This window comes from Zonotrichia leucophrys, chromosome 2, assembly GCF_028769735.1.
Source record: "Zonotrichia leucophrys gambelii isolate GWCS_2022_RI chromosome 2, RI_Zleu_2.0, whole genome shotgun sequence".
NCBI lineage: Eukaryota > Metazoa > Chordata > Aves > Passeriformes > Passerellidae > Zonotrichia > Zonotrichia leucophrys.
Window position 1 is genome coordinate 132282054 of NC_088171.1, and position 25362 is coordinate 132307415.

The 25362-nt window shown below is 37.4% G+C and overlaps 1 protein-coding gene across 4 annotated transcripts in view; it reads left to right on the forward strand.

Annotated features, from left to right (window-relative positions):
- The window catches only part of RAD54B (RAD54 homolog B), a 63098-nt gene extending 38091 nt beyond the window's left edge, over positions 1–25007 (forward strand). For 3 of the 4 annotated variants that reach the window (XM_064706495.1, XM_064706498.1, XM_064706497.1), the window contains 12 exons: positions 1279–1479; positions 4673–4960; positions 7316–7478; positions 8167–8392; positions 14501–14708; positions 15212–15351; positions 15918–16208; positions 17542–17720; positions 19817–20078; positions 21374–21440; positions 21762–21962; positions 24625–25007. In XM_064706495.1, coding sequence (XP_064562565.1) covers positions 1279–1479; positions 4673–4960; positions 7316–7478; positions 8167–8392; positions 14501–14708; positions 15212–15351; positions 15918–16208; positions 17542–17720; positions 19817–20078; positions 21374–21440; positions 21762–21962; positions 24625–24851 — 2453 coding nt within the window. In that variant the 3' untranslated portion in view covers positions 24852–25007. The remainder of the gene's footprint in view (positions 1–1278; positions 1480–4672; positions 4961–7315; positions 7479–8166; positions 8393–14500; positions 14709–15211; positions 15352–15917; positions 16209–17541; positions 17721–19816; positions 20079–21373; positions 21441–21761; positions 21963–24624) is intronic. The other variant, XM_064706496.1, reaches the window with a different exon arrangement.
- Positions 25008–25362: the final 355 nt, after the last annotated feature.

Genomic DNA, 25362 nt, shown 5'->3' on the forward strand with positions numbered 1-25362 from the left:
GACAATACAACTTCTGGGGTGTTTTGGAAAGAATATTCAACTAGATAAATGCAGCATTTTTCACTTAGATAATACCTTTTTAGTAAACACCAGTCTGAAAAATTGAACTCATTTTAGATGTGTAACTTAGGACTATTTTGCAGTTTTAGGAATATTGATGTAGAAGTGGTAAAGCTGCTTCTTTGTTGGACTGTTACCGTGAGCAAGAATTTCCTCTTGCTGCTTCTCCTTTAAATACCAGAACACTTGCAAATTTTGGAAAAGTTAGTCTGTGGCATAAGTGCTTTTTTGTAACAGATTTGTATAGTGTTGAATCCCAGATGGAATCAAAGGAGCAAACCTATTTAAGATTTTAACCAGCGTGCAAGGGTATTTTAATGAAAATTAGTCTGATTCTCCTTTTGAAGCTGTGCATGTGCTGAAAAGGAATGCTGCAGATATTCCTTTAGGTAATGCTGGTGACTTCTCTACCATTACTTGTCTCAGATTGCTAACTCTTGAAAGCATGTGTTTATTCTAAATCAATGTTATAATCAACTGCTGTCTGTTCTGTTATCATTTCTTAACCTTATTAACCTAAATATTGCTTATTAATATTGACATCCATGGCACTTCTAACTGGGTAACTGCTGACAAATATAAATCAATCTAAGCCTAGTTACAGTGTTTGAGTTGGTGCATACTCAAGAGATGGTCTGATTCAAGATTTGCACAATTAGTTATTTTTGAAGGGTGCAAGGAAAGAAGTTAAAATTATATTTTGTATTATTACAGTTATGGTTATTCTGCTACTTTGTACAGATGACGTCAGCTCCAGATCTGGTTCCTGGACTCCTTTGTTCCCTTTTCTGAGTTCTGTCTTCCTGTGCTTGCTTTCAGAACATTGCCCAGCACCATCTCACGAGGACCCTGTTTTCATTTTCTCCTGTGGTCATTTCCCTTTTGCTTTTTTTTCAGCCTTTCCTTTTATTCTTTTTCCATTCTTAACATTTTGTATATATGTCAAATTAGGAGGTCACTTACTAATGCAACAAGTAATCTTATTTCCCTGGAAGTACATACTTTCTGAAACAATGTAATGTTGTTTTGGTTTTTTTTTTTCAGGATTGGTCCTTGTGTGGTGTTCTGTCTCAATCCAAATTTACCATAAGGAAATATACCACTTTGTTTATATAAGATGAAATTTATAGATTGGTCTTGATTTTTTTGAAATGCAAAAGACTGTACACTTTATTGGGAGAACCTGAGATATTCTTTGTTATTTTATTTCCCTTTTAGATGCAGTCTATTTGCCAACCTCAGGGACTGCAAAGGAAGAAGCAGCTCAGGAAGCACCTGACTGCCTTGTGAAATATTTCAGTGTCGTGTGGTGTAAGGCATCAAAGAAAAAGCACAAGAAGTGGGAAGGCGATGCTATTCTTATTACAAAAGGAAAGTCAGTAATATTGAAAGATATGGAAGGCAAAGACATTGGCAGAGGTACTGTAGAATTGCATGCTTGCTCAAAGGAACACCTGGCAGAAAATCACTGTGCTTTGAATTAAAAGAGACCCAGCTCTTTAGATATTTCAGTTCTTCATACTAATGGTGACCACAGGATGAAAAAACAGTGGAGATTTTGGGTTTGCTTTTGGTTTGTCTTTTTTTCTCAGAGTGGGGGGGAAGACTGCAAGACAGCTTTATATTTATTACATATAAGGCAGATGCATGGGGGAGGCTGGAGCAGGCTGAATAACATAATTCACAGAAACACCAAATGCTAGTCCTAAGGGAGAATCTGGAAATCAATGGCTGTACTAATTCAGCAGCGATGCTAAATGAGGGATGAGTAGTTGATTTTGGTTGCTCACATAATATAGAAGGGAAGGAGTTAAAATTTAGGGAAAAGATACAGGTAGTTTTCTTGTAGATATCTTGGTCAGCAGTAGGGCAATCAGACATTTCAGAAGTTGGACCTTTATTTTTCAGCCTGTCAAACAGCTAAAAATATTATGTTTGTTGGAAAGACAGGCAAACAGCAAAATTTTCCTGCCCAGCCAAAGTCAACTGTGTAGCAATTTTTAGTCTTGTAGTTTTAGCAGCAGCTGCTGCTGTAAGACATAGTTTGGGTTGATATCAGAGTTAAAAATAAGACTTGCAAACCATAGGCTGCCATCAACTTGGAGCAGTAATTTTTTACTGAAAGCAAAGCAAGAATTAACTTTGCTAATGGAGCCAAAGATATTCTGTAAGGGAGTAGGATTGGACAATGTTTTTGCTAAGCATAATTCGATTTATTTTAGGTCAGAGATGGCGTCTCTGCTCTTTTGTTACAACCATGACATTGTGATCTCATGACATTGTGAGCCTTGTTAGGACCAGGCAGTTTTGATTTGCAAATCAGTCTGTGACTTAGAAGTTAATTTGAATTTATTTATAGCAAAGCAATATATGTACAGACTTGCTTGTTTTTAAAAAGGCAGAGTGAAAGAGAGTAATGCCTGGAATGCATCAGCCACCACCCTGTTGTTCTTCTGTTTTTTCAAGTCCTGTCTTCTTGAATTAGCAGCAAACACAATAGAAAAATGAACATTGTGATTTTCTCTTAAAACTTCACTTAAAAAAAACTTAAAAGTTTTTTTACCATGTTTGATGGTGTCAGAGAGCACAATACCAATGTCATTAGTGCTAACTTGCCCATTCAGAATTGCTTTCAATTCATATTGATTCTAAGAAGGTAATACATGGACCAATTTAAGCAGTGTGAGTGTTAAATTTCTGCAATTATTTAACTCACTGAGTGAGAAGGAAAGGTCCAGCAGTGGTGCTTGCCTCCAAAATTGTATGTAATACTGGGAAGTTTATAGTGTGCATGAGCCCTTGGGATTATTATTTTTAAATGGGAAGAAAAAGGCAAAGGAAGAATTTTTCTTTTTTTCCTTAGGCTTACCAGGGCAGGATCAAGGATGGCACAAGGGAACCTAAAATCAGCACAGCTTATAGCTCATTTTTTAGGCAGCAGAACATCTTACTGTTCTCCTCTGCAATGTCCTAATTCCTTAATAATGCATTGCAAAGAATTTAGGACGTGCTCTCTTGTAAATTGCAGTATGTTACAGAAACGGTTATTTCTGGCAGCTGCATAAACAGTTGAGCTTTGTAGTTTTGCTTTTTGCCTTCTCAGTTTCTATCTACCCTTAAAGCCCATCCAGTATTAGAATTAGACTCTTCTGACCAGAACCTGCACAGGGATACGCCTGTATTCAGTGTGTTCAGCCTGAAGCTATGTAGAGGTAATAACAGAAAACAAAAAAGCAGAGCAAAGAGGATCATAAATGCCCTCCCTAAGCATCCTATTTAGGAAGACACATGTATTCTTTTGTGTTCAGGCATCTTCAGCTCTTTCCTGAAAGCAAGTCCAAGTTTCAAGAGCCAAACAAGGTTCACTGTGTGCTTTCTGAATACTTCCAGAGGAGAGGAGGAGAAGTGTCTCCCTTTCCCTTTTGGCCAGACTGTTTTTCAGCACGTGCTTAGACTCTTAGACTGTGAAACACCTCGGTAATTTTTCCTCTTAAAGGAATTCAGATGCAGAGCTTCACCTTCCAATCTTTCACATTCTTAGAAGCGGCAGACCCAAGCTTTGCCAACAGTTTCCAGGAGTCTTTATACTTTATATATGGTGTTTGATGGATAAAATGTGCCTTGGGAGGCCTTGCTTCTTTCTTTTTTCTTCATAGCTGAGTGATTTAACTGCTGGTCTACACAATCTTACCTTTTTTTTTTGTCTGAGGTTTTTTTTTGGTTTTTTTTTTTTTTTTTTTGTGAGTTTGGTTTTTGGTTTTTTTTTTTTGGCCTCACTAAGGATTGAAGCCTGTTTATCCAAATTTATACAAATTCAACAATTGAAGTAAAGAATTCTGAAACAGAGATGTGGCTTTGACCTCTCTGAGTTAAGAAAATAAATTATATGTCCTCTGATTCTTATGTGAGAGCTTCAACCAGTAGACTGCTATTTAAAAGAAGGAACCCCCACTCTTTCCTACACTGTTCTCTTAAAAGGAAGTGGCAGCTGTAGCTGTATTTTGTAATGATACCAGCTGTAGCTGTGTTTTGGAATTGTATTTGTAGCTGCAGTGAGAATGCCCACCTGACCAAGCCTAACAAGTTTTGAACTTAACTTACTCATAAATCTTGGCAATAATCAGAACATGTTCCAGAGCATATGTAGAAGTGAAGATTTCAGAGGCATCTGAATCTTTAAGTGTAAGAAAACTAATGTAGAATTATTTAAAAAGTAGAATACATCGTTTAGATCAATAGCAGGAGGGGTTAGGAGACTTCTTTTGGGGGCATGAAAAAAAGGGAAAAGGACTTAGGATGGTTATTAAGGGAAACTTCTGGATTTTACCACATGGAGCTACTTTTTAAAAGCTGTCTTAAACAGTTGTTTGACATTTAGTAGACTTGGTTGGTGATGAGGATGACTGAGTCTTTGCTCATATACTTTGCTAATTCTGATTATTAGCACTCACATGTCACTCTATTAAGGAGGGAAAGGCTTAAAGGTGGAACAATTAAATGTTTCAGAATGAGTAACTTTTTCACAGTTTTTCCTTCCTGCAGATGAGTACTGGTTTTAAGGAAATAGTACTTGCTGTGTTGTCCTAATTATTTTATTTTTATGTTCTTTTAGGTACTGGATATAAAGCTAAAGAGTTAGACAGCCTTGATGAAGGTCAAACACTGATGGTTGGCGGAAAAGAAATTGAAGTGATGGGTGTAATTTCAGCAGATGATTTCAACAGTGGCAGGTGTTTTCAGGCTGGAATAGGGACTCATGAAACAGATGCATCTGCATTATCTCAAACCAGTACAAAACTATTCTGTAAACCATTCAAAAATGTCTGTCAACCCAGTACTAAAGAGAATATGCTCAGAGATTCCCAAAGCTGCAAACCTCGCCATGATCCAAATGCCACAAGTAAGATTGAAATTTTAAAGTTTCTTTAAACATCCTCTGACTCTCAAAAAATATTGATTGTGTAACCTCAATGTATTACTGAAGTATTTCTGACATGCAGTATTATTATCTAACCATGCTAGGATTTTGTCATGTGTGTTTCTAACAAGTAAAATACTCTACACTGAACCAAGTTTTTCATAGTTGTTACAGATGGCTATGGAAACAGAGTAGTTTCTAAGAGTTTTGCCGAAGACAATGAGTTTACTGATCACTGAAACAATCTGACACATACTAGGAGTTCTAGATGAGTTCCAGCTTCCCACTGGGGTCAGTGGCATACAGCCATAATGTGACAGCACAGTAATTGCAGTGGAGGATCAGCAATAGAAAAGTTGTGCCACTTTGAGAGAATTGCTTCTGTCAATGCCTGATCCTTCACAGCCAGTGAGTGTAACTAAAACTCAACCAGATATGTTTTGGAATAAATGTTTATAGTTTTGTGCTGAAGAGCCATGAGAGTTCACATATTGTATAGGAGCAGGCTGGTTAAGCAGTTGTGTAAGTGGTGTTGATTATTAAGCAGAACTGTTTTTTGTCTACAAACCATATAGGAGCTATATTCTGCTGGTAGCTCTGTCTTTCAGATGGAAGATAAAAATGAGCATAAAAAAATGTTGCTAAGCAGAGCTGTGCTTATTTAAAAAAACGCAGCTCTTTTTCTATATTCTTACTGTAATACCTCCCTCTGAGTTCTTACATCATTTCCTGATACTGTGAGACTTCTGGAAGCTGTTACCTGGCTGCTATGTAAATAAACAATGAAATCTTAGTCAAGTGGTAATTATAAAAGAGCATCCTTATTAACACCAACTTCTGGTCTTAATTTAGCCTGATTACATTTTATCTAAGAATGTTCCTTCCTGAGATTGCAAGATGATGCTGCATTAGCATTCTAACTGAAAATCTGACCAAAGAAGGCCAATATATTCAGCATGTAAATTAACAACTTTGCTGTTTCTGCACTAGTTTGTTAAAGAGTTAAAAGTATTCTAGTTGTCTTCTGTGACTCGTAGTGAATTTGAATACCTTGTATCATATTTTGGGAGCTCTCAACACATCAATGGGTTGGGCTCTCAGGCTTTAGGTTTGCTTACACAGGAGGATCATGCTATTTAATGCCTGATTGCATTAACTCTTGCAGAAGTTACTGAGATACTTTACAAGACCAGGACCTTGATATTGGAACAGTCAGAGGTTTTCACTTCACCATGATGTCTATTATTATAGTTGATTAAAATGCAGCTTCTACAGAATGGAAAGCCAGCCGAACGGAGCACAGTGGCAAAGATATAAAGCTACATCTTCCACATACAGTTTTTAAGCTTTTAGTCCAGTGTTTATCCAAGCCTTGTTTCCTCCTCATTTTCATGCAGATTTTTGTCAGAAAAGTTATCTGTTTGTTTCCACTGGCTTTTAAATATATGCACATGCAATTTGATTTAATCCATCAGAACTCAACCCTTTGTCAGTAGGAAACAAAATCTCCCTGACTGATATAAGCCTTCAACCAACCTATTCCCATAAATAAATTATCAGTATAGGTTTACGATAGTGACATAAAAATACCAGAAGCCATAAATTGCTTTCTCATTCTGTCCTCTGACAATACAGTTTTTCAGTGAAGGTGTGTAGCAGCAGCAGGAGTAACCCAAGAATAGACATTGTCTAGCAAAATCATAATGTTTGTAAACTGATTATGGCAAGCAAAACTGTTATTTAGATGTTGCTCAATATTTCATTCTCTCTTTGCCTCTGCATGTCTTCAAACCCTTCAACTTCTTTTATTCATGCACTGTGGCAGTCTTTGTCAGCTCACACTCAATCCTCTCTTATTTTTCTTTAACAAATCAGTGGCTGTTTCTTGGGCAGGGAAGACTTTCTGGGCTACTGCAAGACTATCCCCTTGAAATATATTATTTAGAGTATTTAGATTTTATGTAGGTCATTGTTTTTTTTCTTAGATTTTTAATTCAGAAGTATTTTGGAACTTCTTCTAATTTAACTCTATGAATTTAACTTTATGAATTCAAAGTTATCAAGCAACTTTTATTAGGTAGGCAGTTTCACCTCATCCAAAAAAACCTCCTCATATTTCTCAGTTTATCATCTTTACCTTTGAGAAAAAAACTATTTGGAAAGCCTCTTTAAAAGAATGGTTTTTTGTAGAAGGCAATCTAGGTACTTATAAATGTGTTTTCAGTCTGAGAATGGTCAATATAATAAACGGTATTTTTAACAGTAATTAAATCATTGACTTTAATAAGTTTAGCTAACAGACTGAAAGTAATGCTTGATTATGCTTTGAACTTGAAGATTCTCTGGTTATGCCACGACCAAATGCAAGTCATCAGTGGATGTTCAATAAGGCCGGTTTACCTGTGGTGGATGTAGTTGTAGATCCTTACATTGCAAGTAATCTCCGCCCACATCAGAGAGAAGGAATTATATTTCTGTATGAATGTGTAATGGGAATGAGGTAAGGTAATAATTATCCGTGTAGCTTTTAATACCTATAATATTTTCCTGCCCATGTTTGAAATGTGACATCTTGGGAAGTGTTGAGCAATTTTTCAGTTAATTAATGTTAGTAATTTTCTCCCAAAAGCGGCTGCACAAGTTTTTTCTGACCTAAATGTAGCATCATACTTGCCATGCCTTTGCTGGATGTCATGAGAAGCTAGTGCACCGAAAGGCCTGTCATTTCTACGTACCAAATTTTGTAAATACAGATATAATCAAAACCATGCTGAAAAACACTGTTTTATGGGATTTATATTTCATATAATTCAAAATTATTCATGTAATTTATAATTCTGGCATTTAGAATAAAAAAGATGTTATTTCAACCTGTTTCAAAAAATACAGCATTGTTTTCAAAAGTGTTTTCCCAAGCCATAGATTCCTTAAGTATTGGATAATTCTAGTTCTAAAGGCAGATTTAAACTTTAGTTTTAGAGGACTACTGAGTTAGAGAATGTAGAGAATGAGAATTTTCATTCTAAGATCTTCTAGTACAACTGAATAAAAACCTACAGGAGACATAATAAGTATAAATAGGTTTTTATACTTCAGAAAACAAGCACAGAAGCAAATCCCTGAAGCAGTTGGGGATAGTTACAGATATGTCCTTTAAAATGATACCAGCACCTCGTTCCCTCTTTCAGAGTTAGTGGCAGGTCTGGAGCTATTCTGGCTGATGAGATGGGCTTGGGCAAAACCCTGCAGTGCATTGCCCTTGTGTGGACTCTGCTGCGCCAGGGGCCCTACGGATGCAGACCTGTGCTAAAGCGAGCACTGGTGGTCACCCCTGGGAGTCTGGTGAAAAACTGGAAAAAAGAATTTCAGAAATGGTTGGGAAGCGAAAGGATCAAAGTCTTTACAGTTGATCAGGTAAGATTTATTTCCAAAAGTGGATTAGGTCATTTTTGGCTCAGAATATAGAAATTATGGGGTTTTTTGTCTTCTTTTTTTTTTTTTTTTAACTAGAGACAAAGCCTAGTAATTCTCTGTTAATGTTAATTTGTTGTACTTTATTTCTTCTTTAGATAATTGTCCATATGAGTATTTTGCTGTCAGTCTTCAGTCATAACCCAAGCTCACGTGTAGCATATGTCTGTCTCACCTTTTCTGGTTTCCCCTTTGGAGTTGTAAAAGGTGACATGCTCCTCCCTGTGCCTCTTCAGCTTAAGGAGTTTTCTGTAATGTATCAAAGTGCACACCTTCCCTGTTTACATACCAAAGCCTCCGCCTGTTTCTGTGGTAGTTGCTTTTGTTCTGTACTGAAAACTTCTAATTTGTTTTGGCTGCCTGTTTTGGGGTACTTCAGAAGGTTATTCCCTTTAGTGTCACAGTCAAGAGTTAGATCTCTGTTGGGATGATTTAAAGTCTCAAGAGTTACCAAGCCTAGAGTCTCAGTGTTAGGTCATGAGACTATCTCTTGTCTCTAGAATAATGCAGGCAAGTACAAATCTTATTAAGAAGCAGGATGATGCTGATCCCTGTCCCCTCCTGTAGTGAAACTGTTCCTTCTGCTATTAACATTCACAAGTTCCAGGGAAGTGGAGAGCTTGTAGTACCTCCATTGGTGCTTGCATCAAAGATGAAGATACTTGTCTTCCAAAATTATTTTTTAATCTAATAATTTCATACAGGTAGACTGATGAAACAAACAGTTCTTCATTCTAAAGGTTATCCATTTCTTACACCAACCAGATTTGCCTTTAGTTTCTTGAATTATCCTTAATGGAAGAATTAATATTTCAGGTGAAGCAGAAGTTTTCAATGGAAGTTTACTTCTTGGTAAACTATACACAATTTTGTAACAATAACAATTTCTTTAAATTTGACTCATTATTGCCAAACTCTACAAACTGTAGGTCTTCCACTGAAGACAATGCGTGTATAATAGGTGCATTGTGCATAATTTGTTTTTCTTAGTAACTTGTTTCAGGTTGTGGAAATGAAGCAAACTGACTTGCCAGGAACTCTAATATAATATAGGGTGGGATGGGAGAAATGAAATTTCCTAAAAGAAATGGATACAAGGCAAAATATGGCAACCTTTTAACCTAAAAGGCGAGTTAGAGATAATGAAACGTTTTCTTGCAGTTCTTATGAATAATGTTGGGAGGAGAAAGCCTGAATGTGATGACAGTTACTGTGCCCCAAAATGACAGTAGCTTTCACTTCCTTTAAATTTAAATAACTTTAAAACTGTTACTCATCTCATTGGACCTATTTGACTGGGGACACTCAGCAGCTTTAACAGCTGCGTTCCCAAATACCACAGAATACACTGTCATGCAAAAGGAAGACACAATATGACTTGCCTGGGGTATAATGAGGTATTTCACAATAACTTACTGTCTATCTTCTCTGGAAAAACAGCAATTACCATGCTGTTATTTCTCCAGTATAACTTAAAGAAAGAGCTTTTCTCCACCATTTTCTTCTGTTCTTGTCTATAAGGAATGCATTCAAAGAACTGCCAGATGTTTTAAAATGTTTTCCTCACTTTCACACTGAAATGCCATAACCTAATCCTAACCCTTCAGTAACAGACTTTTTAACACACCAGGATATTATCTTTTAAAATGTGATTGCAGTTTAATTATGTTAATATGCAAATACCATGTGGAGAACATTGCTTTTAAAAGGAAGGTATCTCCACAAAGGTTGCTTTTAGGTCTTGTTAATTCCTATTTTAAGCATTTGCAATGTGTTTGAGAGAATAATTCCTTTATCTGTCTGCAGAGTAGCACTTCCTACTGGAGTTGTTTTGATTTGGTTTTGAAGTCAAAATATCTGGAAAAATAATTAATTACAGGTCTACATTGCTTTATGATTCAGCATTTTTGAATTCACACTTTACCAGCTACATTGGATTTGAACTAGTGCAAAGAAAGGCCTGTTCAAAGAGGAAGTCTGGGACATTATGGACCTCTAATACTGATTGATAATTGCTCCATATGTGGCTCCAGGCAGCTCACTTAAATCTGTCAAGTCACTTTGGGTAATTGTTAAAATGGAGTATAATATAGACATATTCTGCAGCCAGTTAAGAGTATGAATTAATTACTTGAAATTAGCTTGTAAATTTATTTTAATTTTTCATCTTTCAACCACTGCTGTTGTTACATACAGTAGGAAATACATTATATTTGACTGCAGGAGGCTTGTAAGGGACTCTTCTGCTTTTTTTTTTTTTTTTGTAAGGAGTTCAAACTCCCCTGCATACTTGATATTTTTCCAGGGGAGGGATGTTGGTGGCTGTTCCCCAGTGCCTCAGGCCACTTTCCCCATCTCAGCTCACAGCCTGAAAGTGTACAAAAAGAAAATGGTTTCTGAACGCTGGGCATCTTCTGGTGCTTGACCATGCCAGGAGAAGTCCAGAGAGGCATTGCCTCTGTCTTCAAGGCTGCAACGTGGAGCCTGTATACTGGGCTGGGACAGCATTGGGTCTTCCCTACAGGGCTCCTCTGTGACTCTGTTCCTGTGTTGGGAAATTTTCTGCTTCTGTTTTGAAAACAGCAGTAAAAATACAACAAGAAAACAGGCAGTTAACTACAGTCTTGGAAACAACAGGACTGCTCAAGTCCAGTCCCAAACACCTGGAAAAATGGGTGCATGTCCTTGTTACCTGGTCCTTACTACTCCTTGCTTCCTCTGATGTGCTGGGCCTCCTTGTGAGCAGCATGTGGGCTGATCTGCTGCATGGTACTTTGTGAGATTAATGTGCTGGATTCATCCCATGGATTCATCTGAATCACCTGCCAGGAGGCTCTAAAGGTTGTGATAATTAAGTTGTGCTGCTTTTACAATGTATTACACCATCTGGCTCCAGACTTAGTCGTCTGTGTTTGGTAACTGATCTTGTTTGGAAATAAAAAAACCTTCTAAGGCTCTAGACTGATTTGTTTTCACAATTAGAGAGGTTGCAGCTTGTCAGCTGCACCCATAGCCTGCTTAGTTAGTGAACACCTTTAGGACATAGGAAGAAGCATTCAGAAAATTAGCATCTGGAGCTGAGTGGAAAGGTAAGGGACATGCCCACAGGAGATTTTTGATTTTTCCAGTTTTATGCATAATTGCAAGACAGGTAGACAATCCTAGTACATTTACAAGTCTGCACAGAAAAACAGCTGTTTCTGTTTTGGAGGAAGCTCTCTGTACCATTACAGTGACTATTTAGTGTGTGCATTTCCTTCAATAGACAGGAAAATTCTTGGTGTCTTTTGAAGGGAAAGGGCTTGAGGGGTATATAAGAGAGGGGATGGTTGCAGTCGTTTTCTGACCAATAATACAGAGATTAGAAATCTATCAGTAGACAGACATGTTTTCTGGGGCTGATTATGGACTCTTTATTTTCTGAATCCCAGGGTGACCTTACTTGTTGGCCAACCCATCAATGTTAAGGGCTAGTAACAAAATTAATCAGAGAATAATCGTGAAATATCCCATTGAAATGGACCTCAAGGATCATGCAGTCCAACCTTTCTTGGCAAAAGCACTGTCTGGACAAGATGGCCCAGCATCCTGTCCGGACAAATCTCCACCACTCCCCTGGGGAGATTATTTCAGTGGCTGGTGATTCTCATTCTGAAACATTCTTCTCATGTGCAATTGGAACTTCCTCAGGAGTAACCTTGTACCCATTATCCCTTGTCTTTTCCATGTGACTTCTTGTAAAAAGGGTCTCCATCTTCACTTTAAATAGTGGAACATGGTGATAAGGTTCTCCCCTAAGCCTTCTTTTCTCAAGGCTGAACAAACCCAGTTCTCTCAGCCTTTTCCCCTGTCACAGGCTTCCCAGTTTGTGGCTCTTCTTCTCTGGACCCTCTCCAGCCTGTCCACATCTTTTCTGCACAGCAGGGACCAAAACTGAGCACAGCGTTCCAGTGTGGCCTGATGAGCTCTGAGCAGAGTGGGACAATGATTTCTGGATCTCTGCTGGTGATGCCCTTGTGGATGCAGCCCAGCACCCCGTTGGCTCTCTGTGCCAGCACAGCACTGTTTGCTCATGCTGATCTGATTGTCCACCTGGATCCCCAGATCCCTTTCCACAGAGATGCTCCCCAGCTGGGTGGATGCCAGCCCTATGGTGCTGCACACCTGGGTTATGTTTTCCCAGGTGCAAGATATGATGATTGCCCTTGCTAGACTTCATCAGATTCTTGTTAGCCACTCTCCAGCCTATCCAAATCTTCCTGCAGGGTGGCTCTCTCTTCCAAAGCATCCACTTTCCCACTCAGTTTGGTGTTGCTGGGAAACTTCATCGTGGTGCACTTGATCCCATCTTCTCAATCACTTTCTGAGGATATTAAGCAGAGCTGGGCCTGACACCAATCCCAGGGGACCCCACTCGTGCCACGCTGCCCATTTGAGGAGGAGCCATTGACCAGCACCCGCTGGGTGCTGCCTCAGCCAGTTCCCACATGGAGCATCCATCCACACCACAGCCCATCTGCTTTTCAGAGGGAGGCTGTGGGAAACCATTCTGAAGCCTTGGAGAAATCCAGGAGGCAATGTCCACCCAGCCCACACCAACCAAGCAACTTGCTTTGTCACAGAGGGTGACCAGGTTTGTCAAGCTCAGTTTGTCATTGGTGAGTTTATGTTGGCTTTTCCCAACTCCTTGCTTTCTCTGACATGTGATAGCTCCCATGAAGATTCATTCCATAACTTAAGAAGTTCCTCCTTTAAACCCTACTTGTAGGTGGGATTTAAACCCCTTTAAACCCTATTTTTAGATGTCCGGTCCTCTGGCACATTCCAGAGGATTCGATTTGACTTCGCCAGAAGTTATGCATTGGCCTTGCAATGATGTCAGTCAGCTCTCTTAATACCCCTGGGCAATGTCAGGGCCCATTAATCCATAGGGGTCAAGCTCCTGTAAGAGCTCACCCCCACCTTCCTTCACTGACCCTGGTTGGTCTGTAATTAGCCTGGATTTTTGTTCCCAGGGCTGGGGGCCCAGCAGTGCTGGTGAAGACAGAGGTAAAGAAGGTGCTGTGACTAATTCACCTCCTGTTTATTGGTGGGCCAGTATTTTCCTTCTGTTTCTGCTTCTTTTTTACGTACTTGGAGAGCTGTTTCTTGCAGTTCTCAACATCTCTGGCTAAATTAATTTCTAGCTGAGCTTTTGCTTTTCTGTCTGCATCTCTGCAGGCCCTGGCAATGCCCTTGTAGATCTCAACAGGTATTTATCCATATTTCCATCGCTGGTGCACTTTGCTTTTGATTTTGATTCAGAAGCTCTCAGTTAAGCCAAGGGGTCTCTTGCTCCATTTGTTTCCCTGATCTTTAAAGGGAATGGACTATTTTCATGCTTCCAGAAGAGCATCCTTGAAAAAATCCCAGCACTTGGGAGTTCCTTTGACGTCCATGAAAGCTCCCTGCAGAACTCCTCCCTGCTGAGCTCCAATCAAGCTGAACTTTGCTCTTCTATGTCCTGAGACCTAGAACCAATTCAGTAGGTTAAATAATACCAATAGGATATAATATTCAATAATATAAAATTCAATTAAAATCTACAAAATTGGTAGACTGGTAGACTGCGGTAATTTCCTACTGGACATTACAGGCTGAGATCCAAAGTGAATGTACCAGGAGCTACCTGTGGCCCTTCATTATCTTGGCTTTAATTATTCATTTGAAGCTTACCAAATTCCAGCAGTGGAAAGCTATTACAAGAACTCTGTGCTTTTCACCTTCATCTCAGAAGGATTTAATGTAGGAAATGTATCTCAGAGGATTTAAAGGCTTAAAAGAATAATAAATTTTCTTTTAATGAGGTGGTAAAATTCTAAATTGCTGTATCAGATCTCTTTCGCAAATTAGGAAAGAATCAATAATCTGAAGTCATGTAGGAGATAGTAAATACCTTGTCATGTGAGAAGAAATTTCTGTAGCTACTGGATTTTTAAGGAATGTGATGATTTTTAAGGAAGTGATCTCCAACGAAATAGTTGTATGATTTATTTTCCTTTATGCCTGCAGGACCACAAAGTAGAAGAATTCATCAGTTCTCCACTTTATTCTGTTATGATAATCAGTTACGAGATGCTGTTGCGATCTTTGGATCAAATTCAGGCTGTAGAATTTAACCTCCTGATCTGTGATGAGGGACATCGGCTGAAAAACAGCACTATTAAGACAACTACGGCCCTTACTAGTCTGTCTTGTGAGAGGAGAATTATCCTTACTGGTTAGTATCTACAGTTACTTTCAGTATTTTTTTATGTTGATAGTGCTAGGTTGGGGTAAAAGAAAAGCACGAGATCAGTAGGAATTTTGGCAATGGGTATTAAATGAAGAAATCTCAGGTGTTTAAAAACAGGTTATTTCCAATTGTTTTTACATAAATATGTAAGTCTTCAGGGGCAAGCAAGGAGCCTTAGATCTTCTGTAAGGGAATTGGGACTCTGCACTGAATGTTTTCCTTTGTAGTTATTTAATTAAATTTATTTAGAACTTGATTTTTTAAATTCCTTTGTTAGAACAATTATATCTGCAGTCTGTTTAGTTAGGAGTGCAGTATCTTGTTATTCATGGTAAAGTTTTAGATCAATTCAGGACTCTGAGTAATTCACACAGAAATAAAACATCTGTTACAGGATACATTGTCAATATTGACCCCTGCTTTCAATGTACTTCCTTCAGTTTAAAGTAAAAATAACCAATTGCAGATTTTTTTTTTTCTCTTCCAAGGTACTCCAATCCAAAATGACTTGCAAGAATTTTATGCATTAATAGAGTTTGTGAATCCAGGAATACTTGGTTCTTTATCCACGTATAGAAAGATATATGAGGAGCCAATTGTCAGATCTAGAGAACCTTCAGCAACAGAGGTATTTGGTTAAAAAATCAGTTCTAGAAGAAAATTCATGGTAAAATGAAATTTGTATTCTATGGAGCAAAGTGAAGCTCAGGACTACTAATAGTAGCTGAAGCTTTTCACCTTCATATTGACATGAAGTCACTTGTTTTTCAAAGGGAACAGAAGGAGAACACACATGATCAAATCACCTCATTTCAGCTGCCTATTAATTATCAGGCAACAGCATTCCCCAAAAGGCCATGTGCATTGCCATGTGACAATACTTTATCCATTCTTAGCTTCTCCACACCACTGCAAAGTCTGCATGCTTTCACTGCATCTTGAGAATAGAATTCTAGAATATAATTCAAGCCTTGGATGTCATCTGGGACATTATTTTCCTTTGTTTAAGACTTTAGAAACCAGACATAGAATTAATGCAGTGGTAGTAATTGGAGAAGAATTGGTCATTACAGTGGATGTCAGAAAATGGTATCATACTTTTAAAAGGTTATTTAAATACCTAATTAAAATCATACAGAAGATTGTTCTGATGAAATGCAAGATTCTAATTAATTTTGTACTTTATTCTTTTAGGAGGAAAAGGAATTAGGAGAAAAAAGAGCAGCAGAACTCACACGCCTCACTGGACTCTTTATTCTAAGAAGAACACAGGAGGTTATTAACAAATTTCTGCCCCCCAAAAAGGAGAGCATAATCTTCTGCCGACCAACAGCGCTGCAACTTGAATTGTATCGAAAACTGCTTAGTTCTCGTGTCATTACATCCTGTCTGCAAGGCAGGCTGGAAAACAGTCCCCACCTAATATGTATAGGAGCTCTGAAAAAACTTTGCAATCATCCATGTCTTCTGTTTAAAGCTATAAAGGTATCTATTTGCACGGGGGTGTGTGCTTGCAATTAGTCATTTCAGCAGACACGTGTCACTAAAACTGTTATCAATGTGCATGTTGCTTAAGGTCATTTCCATACTCTCACATGCAGCTTGCTCTAGGAAGTCTGCTTTCAAAAGCACAAGTGTTAGGAAATCTGAATGTGCTCAGGAAGAGTATCTCACCAGTTTCCTATTGCCTTATGCTGTTTTCTCTTTCTTAATGTATTTTCCATCTTAACCTTGTCTCTGAATATCTCTAAAAATACATAGAAATGTGAATTTTACAAAGAGCACTATTAACTAGGGATTAGTAGTCTAGATTACTAGTATTACTAGTATGTCTGCTGGTTTCTCTGAAAGCTCCCTGTCCACATGATATTTTCACTTTTTCAAGCTTAATGACCGTGGGAGCTGCAGGCTCAAGATGTCAGTGGTGCTAGATGTCCCCATTACCGCTTCTCCTAGGGTTGTACATAAAAAAATGTTTTTATTCCCATAGGCAAATAGTATGATAATTAGAATGTGGTAATAGTAGGGCCACTAGCTGAAGTCCAAGTAAGGTGGGTGCAAATGTAAGTCTTTCTTTAAAGATGTACTTTATGACTTTGGTGGAATATGCACAGTGCAGTATCCCTCTAGCCTTCAATGCTGCCAAGTAAAGTTCATTACCTTTACTTCATAGTATAAGCATTAGAAACCTTTCATATGCAAAAACACAAGCCTTTATTAAATATAGGGATGCAGAGGACTGTATGTACAAATAATTTATTACCATTATGGTTTTGGCATTTGAGTGGTCTTTTTCCTCCCTGTGAAACATTGATTTTCTAAGTACAGCAAAATATTACCTGTGTTTCTACTATTTTATTGGTTTTGTTTGCCAGCTTTTCTTCATTTCTAGTCTTAATTACAGTACTTTCCCAAACAGAGTGAATGATTGGGAAGTTTCATAATAATTATGGGATTTAGAAAGAATACACAATGTATTGATTTCCTCCTCACTCCCAAGGTTTAGATATGTCTTTACTGTGGAAATACATTTGTATGGTTGTTTAAGTAGAGAACTTGTACACATTTTTCAGTTCTAAATATTTCAACTTTCTCCTTAGCTTCAAACAATGTCTTAGATTAGAGAATGTAAACTAATATAAACTATAAGTATTTTAAAACTTCACTTTCAATCCTGTGTTGGAAGGTTGTCATGCTCACATGCCACATTGCTTTGTGGCAGCTTTTTATGCCTCCTTTTGTCTTTGTGATAGAAATACAGCAATCTTAAAAATTTTATGTTAGAGGGGATATGGAATTTTAATCCTTTTCTTTTCAGCAGGAAAAAAGCTGTGATCCTATGTCTGAGCAATACGATGAGTCCAGCCTCTATGAAGGTGTAATAGATGTCTTCCCACAAGATTATACTTCAGACACTTTCTGTGAAACTGATTCAGGAAAATTGCAGGTGCTGGTGAAGTTGTTGGCAGCAATCCATGAGCTCAACTCTTCTGAAAGGCAAGTGTGAAAGAAAGGTACAAGGGAGGTAATGGGAGTGACCTTCTCGATATTGATTTGCCTTTCAAGTGCATGGGGGTATAACATTCAAAATAAAGGTATTGCAGCTGTTTGCAGGGGTGCCAAATTAATTTAAACCTTGTAGTCCTGGCTTTCTTGTTAAATTGTGAATTCAGAACTTATAGCTGACATAATTTTTAAAGATGGTCTTCATATTTTTTCCAGATGTTTTTTCTATTTTTTACACTCTAAAGCAAGTAAGATGGTTTGCTGCACCCTGTACTTGCAGAGGCTTTCCAGTTCTTTGTACCTTCATGAGAAGATGTGTTAATCTATGAAATGGCACTGAAATATTTTCATTACTAGATTATAAGTTATTTCCTCTTTAATCACGCTTAACTGCTCGCTGCTTGCTGCCTTTTCTAAAGTTCAGGGCAAACATTCTCCACAGATAAATTTGCCCAGCAACCACTTATTTCCCCTGTGGTAAATGCCACTGACTTGTAGGAAAACTTCTGGCTATCATGGAGTAATAGGATGCACACGATTAATTTCTGTGCAATTGCTGATTTGTGGGAATCTCACATGATATGGTGTCCCAGGATAATTTTTTATGGATTCATTCCTTAAAGCCCAACTGTTCCAAAAGTATTTAACTTTTATCTTTTATTTCAAGTGATGTTTGAGTAGGACACACTGTAATTCAGTAGTGGGAAGTAAGAGCAGATCTCTTGACACTGATGGAATGGAATCTGAAGATACTTTCTTTTCACAAATCAGAAAGTTGAGCCTGTTGCTGGAGTTTATGTACTTAGCATCCATTGAAACCAGTGACAGCTGAATATCTAAAAGTACTGGCCTTAGTTTGTGTAGGTCAGTGAAACCAGGAGTGTCAGTAAAACCTGTATGAGGTACTCTGCAGCAGTACTTTAGGGGCTGCTGATTTGAGGCATTACTTTATGCCTTTAAGTTTTGTTGCATTAATACAGTGCAGCTCATGTTTATTTTTCTTTGGTTTCTCTGCTTTCGTTGGTACTGAATAGTTTTTGCAATATACAAACTCAATTCTAGTCCTAATCTGAAATTTATATTCTATTTTTGAGTGCAGACAAAGATGTGAATGTTATGTTGATTGACAAAAAAATAAGTCTTGCAAAGTCTTTACAAACAGATCATGGATGTAGTTCAGCTGTAAAGTGTAATAATAAAAATATTCTAAAACACTTCTAAAATGTTAATATTTTAATGTCCCCCTGAAGTTATTTGTCTATTCAGAACTTGTTTTTAATCAAAATTATTTTTAAAAAATAATAAAATGTATCATTACTTTTAAAAAATGAAATATATTGCATTTAATTTAGATGACTAAAGACCTCCAAGTGAAATCTGGCAGAAAATGCCCTGTTCTTTTACTTATGGCTTAAATTGAAAAGATATTTTTCTACTTAATAGAATCATCCTCAATATTTGGGAGGATAGAAATGCTGGATTTTCAAACCTTTGAAACCTAATTAGACAAAATTTCAGAGAAAATAGACCAACATAGCTTGGGCCATTACTGTAAGGGATCAGACCTTTCACTAGTCATCCCTGTTCTTTTCAGCCATAAAATGTAGGAAAGTCTCTCTGCTGTTCTGCTCGACTGATTTTTGTTGGAATTTTCTGAGGTTTTCTGTAGAAATTCATAGTAGCTTTTTCAGTAAGCAGTGTTTTATACATACATTATTTATTAGCTCCTACAACATCCTCTGCAAATACTGTCTTAACAACAGTTATTTTGTATAAACAGATTTAAAAAAAATCTATCTTTTTGATTGGTTCTGAATGCTGCAATCTGCATTATGCCATATTCTGTTGCAAAAGGAGACATTAATTATTTAACACTTGAATGCTTGACTGTAAGTATAAAGCATCCAGATCTGGTATGTGCTTCTAATTAACTGGAAATGTTTTATATTGTAGAAAGTAAAACTAACACTGAGTTGATGTGGAATTTTTCACCTTAATTTTATTTTCTTCTATGTGTTCAGTGATTTGTTGTTGGACTTTAATTTTACCAAGGTCTGTGTTGATGACTTTGTTTTACTGTTTGACAGAGTTGTGTTGGTATCCAATTACACTCAGACATTAAATGTATTACAAGATGTATGCAAACATTATGGATACTCCTATACCAGACTGGATGGCCATACTCCTGTCTCCCAGAGACAACATATTGTGGATGCTTTCAATAGCAAATTCAGCCCAGCTTTCATCTTTTTGCTAAGTTCAAAGGCTGGTGGAGTGGGACTGAACCTGGTTGGAGCATCTCATTTGATCCTATATGATATTGACTGGAATCCAGCTACAGATATTCAGGTCTGGTAACAACTGTGTACATGTGGGTTGGGATGGGCATCAAATGAATTCTTGACTGAGTTTGAATTGCCTGACTTTACATGTCTTACTGCTACCAATTATCACATTGTGTCTGGACAAGTACAACAATGAGGGAAAACTCTTCCTGAGAAGAAAAGAAGAAATATTTCTCTGTCATATTATATATACTGGGATCAGTAGAAGCCCTCTTGCAGTAAAAAATAAAAAGATTAAATTCTAGTTTCGTCAGAGGAGTGAGTCACGTATCCTCTTTGTCTCTTGATGTCTTTTTATCTGGAGAGTTGCTGTGTTTCTAAAAAGAAAAGGAAAATGGGATTAGATTGCATAGCAAATGTTGCTGTTGATTTGCAATCCCTGAGAAAAAGGGAGAGACTCTGATCACAATTGCAAGAATGAGAAAATCACATGGCAGTGATGCCAAAAGAAAGAAAGCCAGTGCTGTGCTATTCTTGTAAAGGCACTGTTGGCCTCAAGGGATTATTTAGTTGGCATAAGAGTCTTCACTTAAAATAGTCCTTAAAAATAACAATTAAAGAAATCTTTTTATGAACTCAGTAAGAAACTTTTTATTGTAGAGTAATGCTGTGTCCTTAATACCTGAAATAAGCCCTTGCTCCTCTTCCCAGGGTGAATTAGTACCCTCATGTGGTCACTTGTCTTGTTGCTTGAAAAAGTCTGGTAAATCAGACAAAATTGCTACAGGTTGCCAGAGACTGCAAGCCTGTTGTGTGTGTTTGTACTGAGGATGTAGGTGTAACCCATACATTTTTTAAAAAAAGATAATTTAGCAGTACTCAGTTTCACATTTTGTTTGTTTAAGAAATAAAAGAGGTGCAAACAATAATTTTTAGAATTTCAATAGAAATGTAAAAGTAACTTTTAAAAGCATATTGTGGAAAAAAACAGTTTTGAAGATGGGGAGAATGATCAGTATTCCTGAAATATTAAATAGTTGTTAATGCTTGGAAAACAAATATGAAGAGGGGATTTCTTTGAGGAAATAATTGAAACACCTACTTTCCTACTTTAGTGTACAGAAAGGAAGAGAAGCATAAATGGCAGAAAGTAAAATATATTTTCAAAACTGTTTACAATTAATACTAGAAAACTTATAGAAACAATCACAGATAACTACTGGGGAATGCATTATCCAGACAACATCTCTTTGAAGAAGTGGGCAGAGCTGGTAATTCAGTCAGTGAAGGCTACAAGCTTTAGTGAAGTATCCTTGTAGAGCAGGCTGTTAATTCTCTTCATCTTCTTGCTTTCCTCAGGCAATGGCTAGAGTGTGGAGAGATGGTCAGAAACATGCTGTCCATATCTACAGGCTGCTAACCACAGGTCAGAGATGGTGCTCAGCTTACCCAGAGTGGGACAGATGTTGATATTTTGTCCATAAAATAAAGAGAGGGAATAGTTTTGGAAATAATTTGTTCTTTAAAAATATATATTATTAGTTCTTTAAAAATATATATTTGTTCTGAGTTCAGTTAAGATGGAGAGATCACACTGATTCACTTGCCTTTGCTTTGCTTTTTCTGAAATAACTGAAAATAGTGACTTAGCATTTCCTGTGTATATTGCTATCAAGAAATGGATCTGACTTCTTTGTAAATACTGGTCAAAATTATCCCAATTTATCTGTTTTTCTTTTCAATACAGGTTCAATAGAAGAAAAGATTTATCAAAGACAGATCAGCAAACAAGACCTTTCGGGGGCAGTTGTAGACCTTTCCAAGACATCTGAGCATACACATTTTTCTATTGAAGAGCTTAAAAATCTCTTTACTCTACATGAAGATTCCAGCTGTGTTACTCATGACTTGCTTGAGTGTGACTGTATGGGAAAGGTTGACCATCAAAGTGAGTTTGTTTTTCATTATCTCTGGCCACTGCTGTGGAATCCATTCTTTATATATAGTCTGTCTCTGGAGAAAACTTTGATTCTCAGTAAAAGAGGATTGAAATAATGAGGTTCATTATGGAATCTTCCACACACTGGCTGATTCATCTAATCCATAAGAGTCCCTCATAAAAGGAGGAGAAGATTATTTTCTTGCAGTAACAACCAGTTCATTTATCATGCAAGTAGCAAATATGCACATCTATCCTTTCTGTAGGGACCTGTCTCCTGTTCTTCTGGCATATCAAAGTTGTTTTCATACCTTGCTCTGTACAGGTATATAGGTTTAAGTTGGAAACAGGATTTAGAAAAAATAAATTATCATAAGTTATGTTTGCATCTTAACCATTTTTGTTTTTATAGCTCATCTAGTCTCTTAAAGGAAAGAGTGTCTATTGCCTTGGTGTGTTTCTCTTTTGGGGCGTGAAATATTCATGTACAGTATTTGCAGGAGGGATAGTGTGGTACCAATACTGATGTCTTCTAAATGCACACAGAAACCTCAATAAAAAGAGCTCAAGAAATGTGTACAAGAGTGTGTATTCTCAATAGACAGGGACAGGAAAACAAGTAATGTGGACCCAGTACTTTTTTCCTCGAAGGTTTGCATGTTCCCAGGTAATAGGTTAGACTTGTACTTCTTTCTCATCTCATTCTAACCAAAATGAGGAAGACTTGGCTAGTGATAGCACAGGGCTTCTGTAGACATAAGAATTTGATTTTCTCCTTTATTTTTTGCTCCATATGCTGATTTAATCATCTTTGTATCTTTCTTTAATGATTGAAAAATTAGACCTTCTGTTTCTTCATAAGTGATTTTCTAAATTTATCATCCTCCATTTAAGTACTATTACAGGATCTGTGTGGGAAAGGCACCTTCTGAGTTAAATGTTGGCCACATTTTCCCGGTGGCATGCAGTGAGACATGTGTGGCTCCTGGATTGCAGAAATCCAGAGAAATTTTGTGTTGCTACTGTGATGAACACTGGTGCTTGCAATTGTCTTAACATCTTGAATTCTTGTCTTATGCTTTGAACATACTTTGGTTTCATCAATTAAATCACAACATTGGCCTCTTGGGTTCTGTGACTTTTTCAAGGGAGTTCCTGTTCCCAGTGAACAAAACCTTTTGGCAGTAAATCAAAGAAAATCCTGAAGGCCATTATTAGACTTAAGGGGTGGTAATGATAGTGTGAGGGGAAGGTTTGACTTCCTAAAGAGCAGAGGACAAGCTGGCTCATTGTCTCCCTAATCAAATTGTTCTGAGTCATGGCATTCCGTTTGATCACCCCAGAATGCAGCTACCACTAGCTGGTCTCTTTGCCTTTCCTAAGAACAGAAAACTCAAATTACTGCATCAAGAACCAGATTCCAGGTTACTGGGGATAGATTCTGCTATACAGAAAAGTCAAGAATTTCCAGTGATTTGTCTCCTCCATTTCTAGCAAGTTTGATTCAAAAGATGAACTAAAGAGGAGGCAAACAATATAATGCAGGTCTCACAGCCATCATCTCCTGCGGTCCATTCACACTAGGGTCATCTTTAGGAAACTACAGGGGTCTTGAGAGGAGGATATTTCCTGTGCATGGATCATGCAGATGGGTTGCTTGCTATTCTGCTGCCCTTCACATTAGCTACAAAGCTATAAGCCTGTTGTTTTACCTGATCATAGTGTGCTTTAGGAGTTAGGAAGGCAGAATCTGTAAATGCATCTATTCTAAATTTTCATCTGGCCAGTAAAAAAATGTATTTCAAGTCTACTTCAAACATCGTATGTCAGTCAAAAGGAAAGTTTTGTGCTTATGAATCTTTATGGGCTCTCAGAAACTTAAAAATACCAGGAATAGTCTGAGTCATGCTGCTCATATCACTGGTGTTTCCTAACGAGCACATAATACTGCTATGAAAAGATTTCATGACAAGTTTTAAACCAGTAACTGTACTGATGCAATTTTTTTCCATACAAAATTATTTCTTCATTTATCCCATGCATCAGGTGAATCATAAAGCCATCAATGTGTGACGTGCACTGCAATGACCTGATACTATTTGGGGCTTTAGAGTCCTCTCTTAAAAGTGAATTAATCTCAGAGGAATAGTCTTTTCCTTACTGTGATATACATTATTGTGTATATTGAACAAGTTGGCATAATCTGGATGTACAGACTTTACACATCTAGTATGCTGAGTCAGTGAAACAGCTACTCAAATTATTCTTAGCTGGCTGGAGTGATTCCTCTGGGAAGAAATTGAAGCTATCATGAATTTTGCTGCAACATACAGCTAGATTCAGATTTACCCAAAGAATGAGAGCAGGCCAAATGTCACAGAATTAGGAAGACAGAGGAAGGGAAGTTGGCAAATAAGATATTCCTTTCCCATCCATGTGTAAAAGGATTTGTCTTTATGCTAGCATGTGGTAATTTTGATAACCTTGACCACTGAGCAAGAAGCAGCCTTCCCTCTCTTACTGTGGATATATGTTTGGATGTTGTTGGTACCGAATGATTATGTGTGCTGTTCTATTTTCTCCTGTTTGTTATCACCAGCTGTCTTATTGATTCAGACTGAAATTTTCTGCCTTAGTTTTCTCTGATTAGTCTACTGCATCATTTTTTCAGATACTTCCTCAGAAAAGCCTCCTGTATCTAGAAGCTGCCAGCTTGAACAAAACCATGGGAAGCCTAATTCAAAGAAGCCGCTTTCCATGTCACAGCTGATGCAATGGAAGCATTTCTCTGGGCAACATCAGACTCTTGCTGATCCTTTCCTTGAAAGGATAAAAGAAAATGTTTCTTTCATTTTCCAGAATGTAACCAATCCTACTTCCCCACCTAATAAAACTTGAGTGTCTTTTTCTGCATCCTCCTTGTCATATAGGCCTTGTAAACAACTGATGTGCAGTTACCTATTGGTTTTTTGCCCAGTTCTGTTTTGTGTGTTTCTCGTGAGATTTCTGGGTAAATGTGATTCCTGGGGTTTATACAAAGTTACAGTTATTACTAAGTTAATCATATCTGCTGTAATTATAATACAGATTTTTAAAACCAACTTTGCTTTCCAGTATTTTGTTCCTCTGATATCATATATGCACATTGATTTTAATGCACATTACTACTGTAAGTCTACTTTGATTTATAGTTTTCATTTGATCATAATAATTTATTGCTTGTAAAGCTGGCAACTCTTCAGCCAAATTTTATAAATTAGGCAATGCTATATACATGTATATAAGGAGACTGGTTGGATTTTGTTATAACAATGTTATGTGTCTGTATAAATGCAGCTTTATAACAAGGTAGATTTTTTTTTTCTGTTGAATTTGCAATTTAATGAAATTCAGAGCAATAGTCACTAAT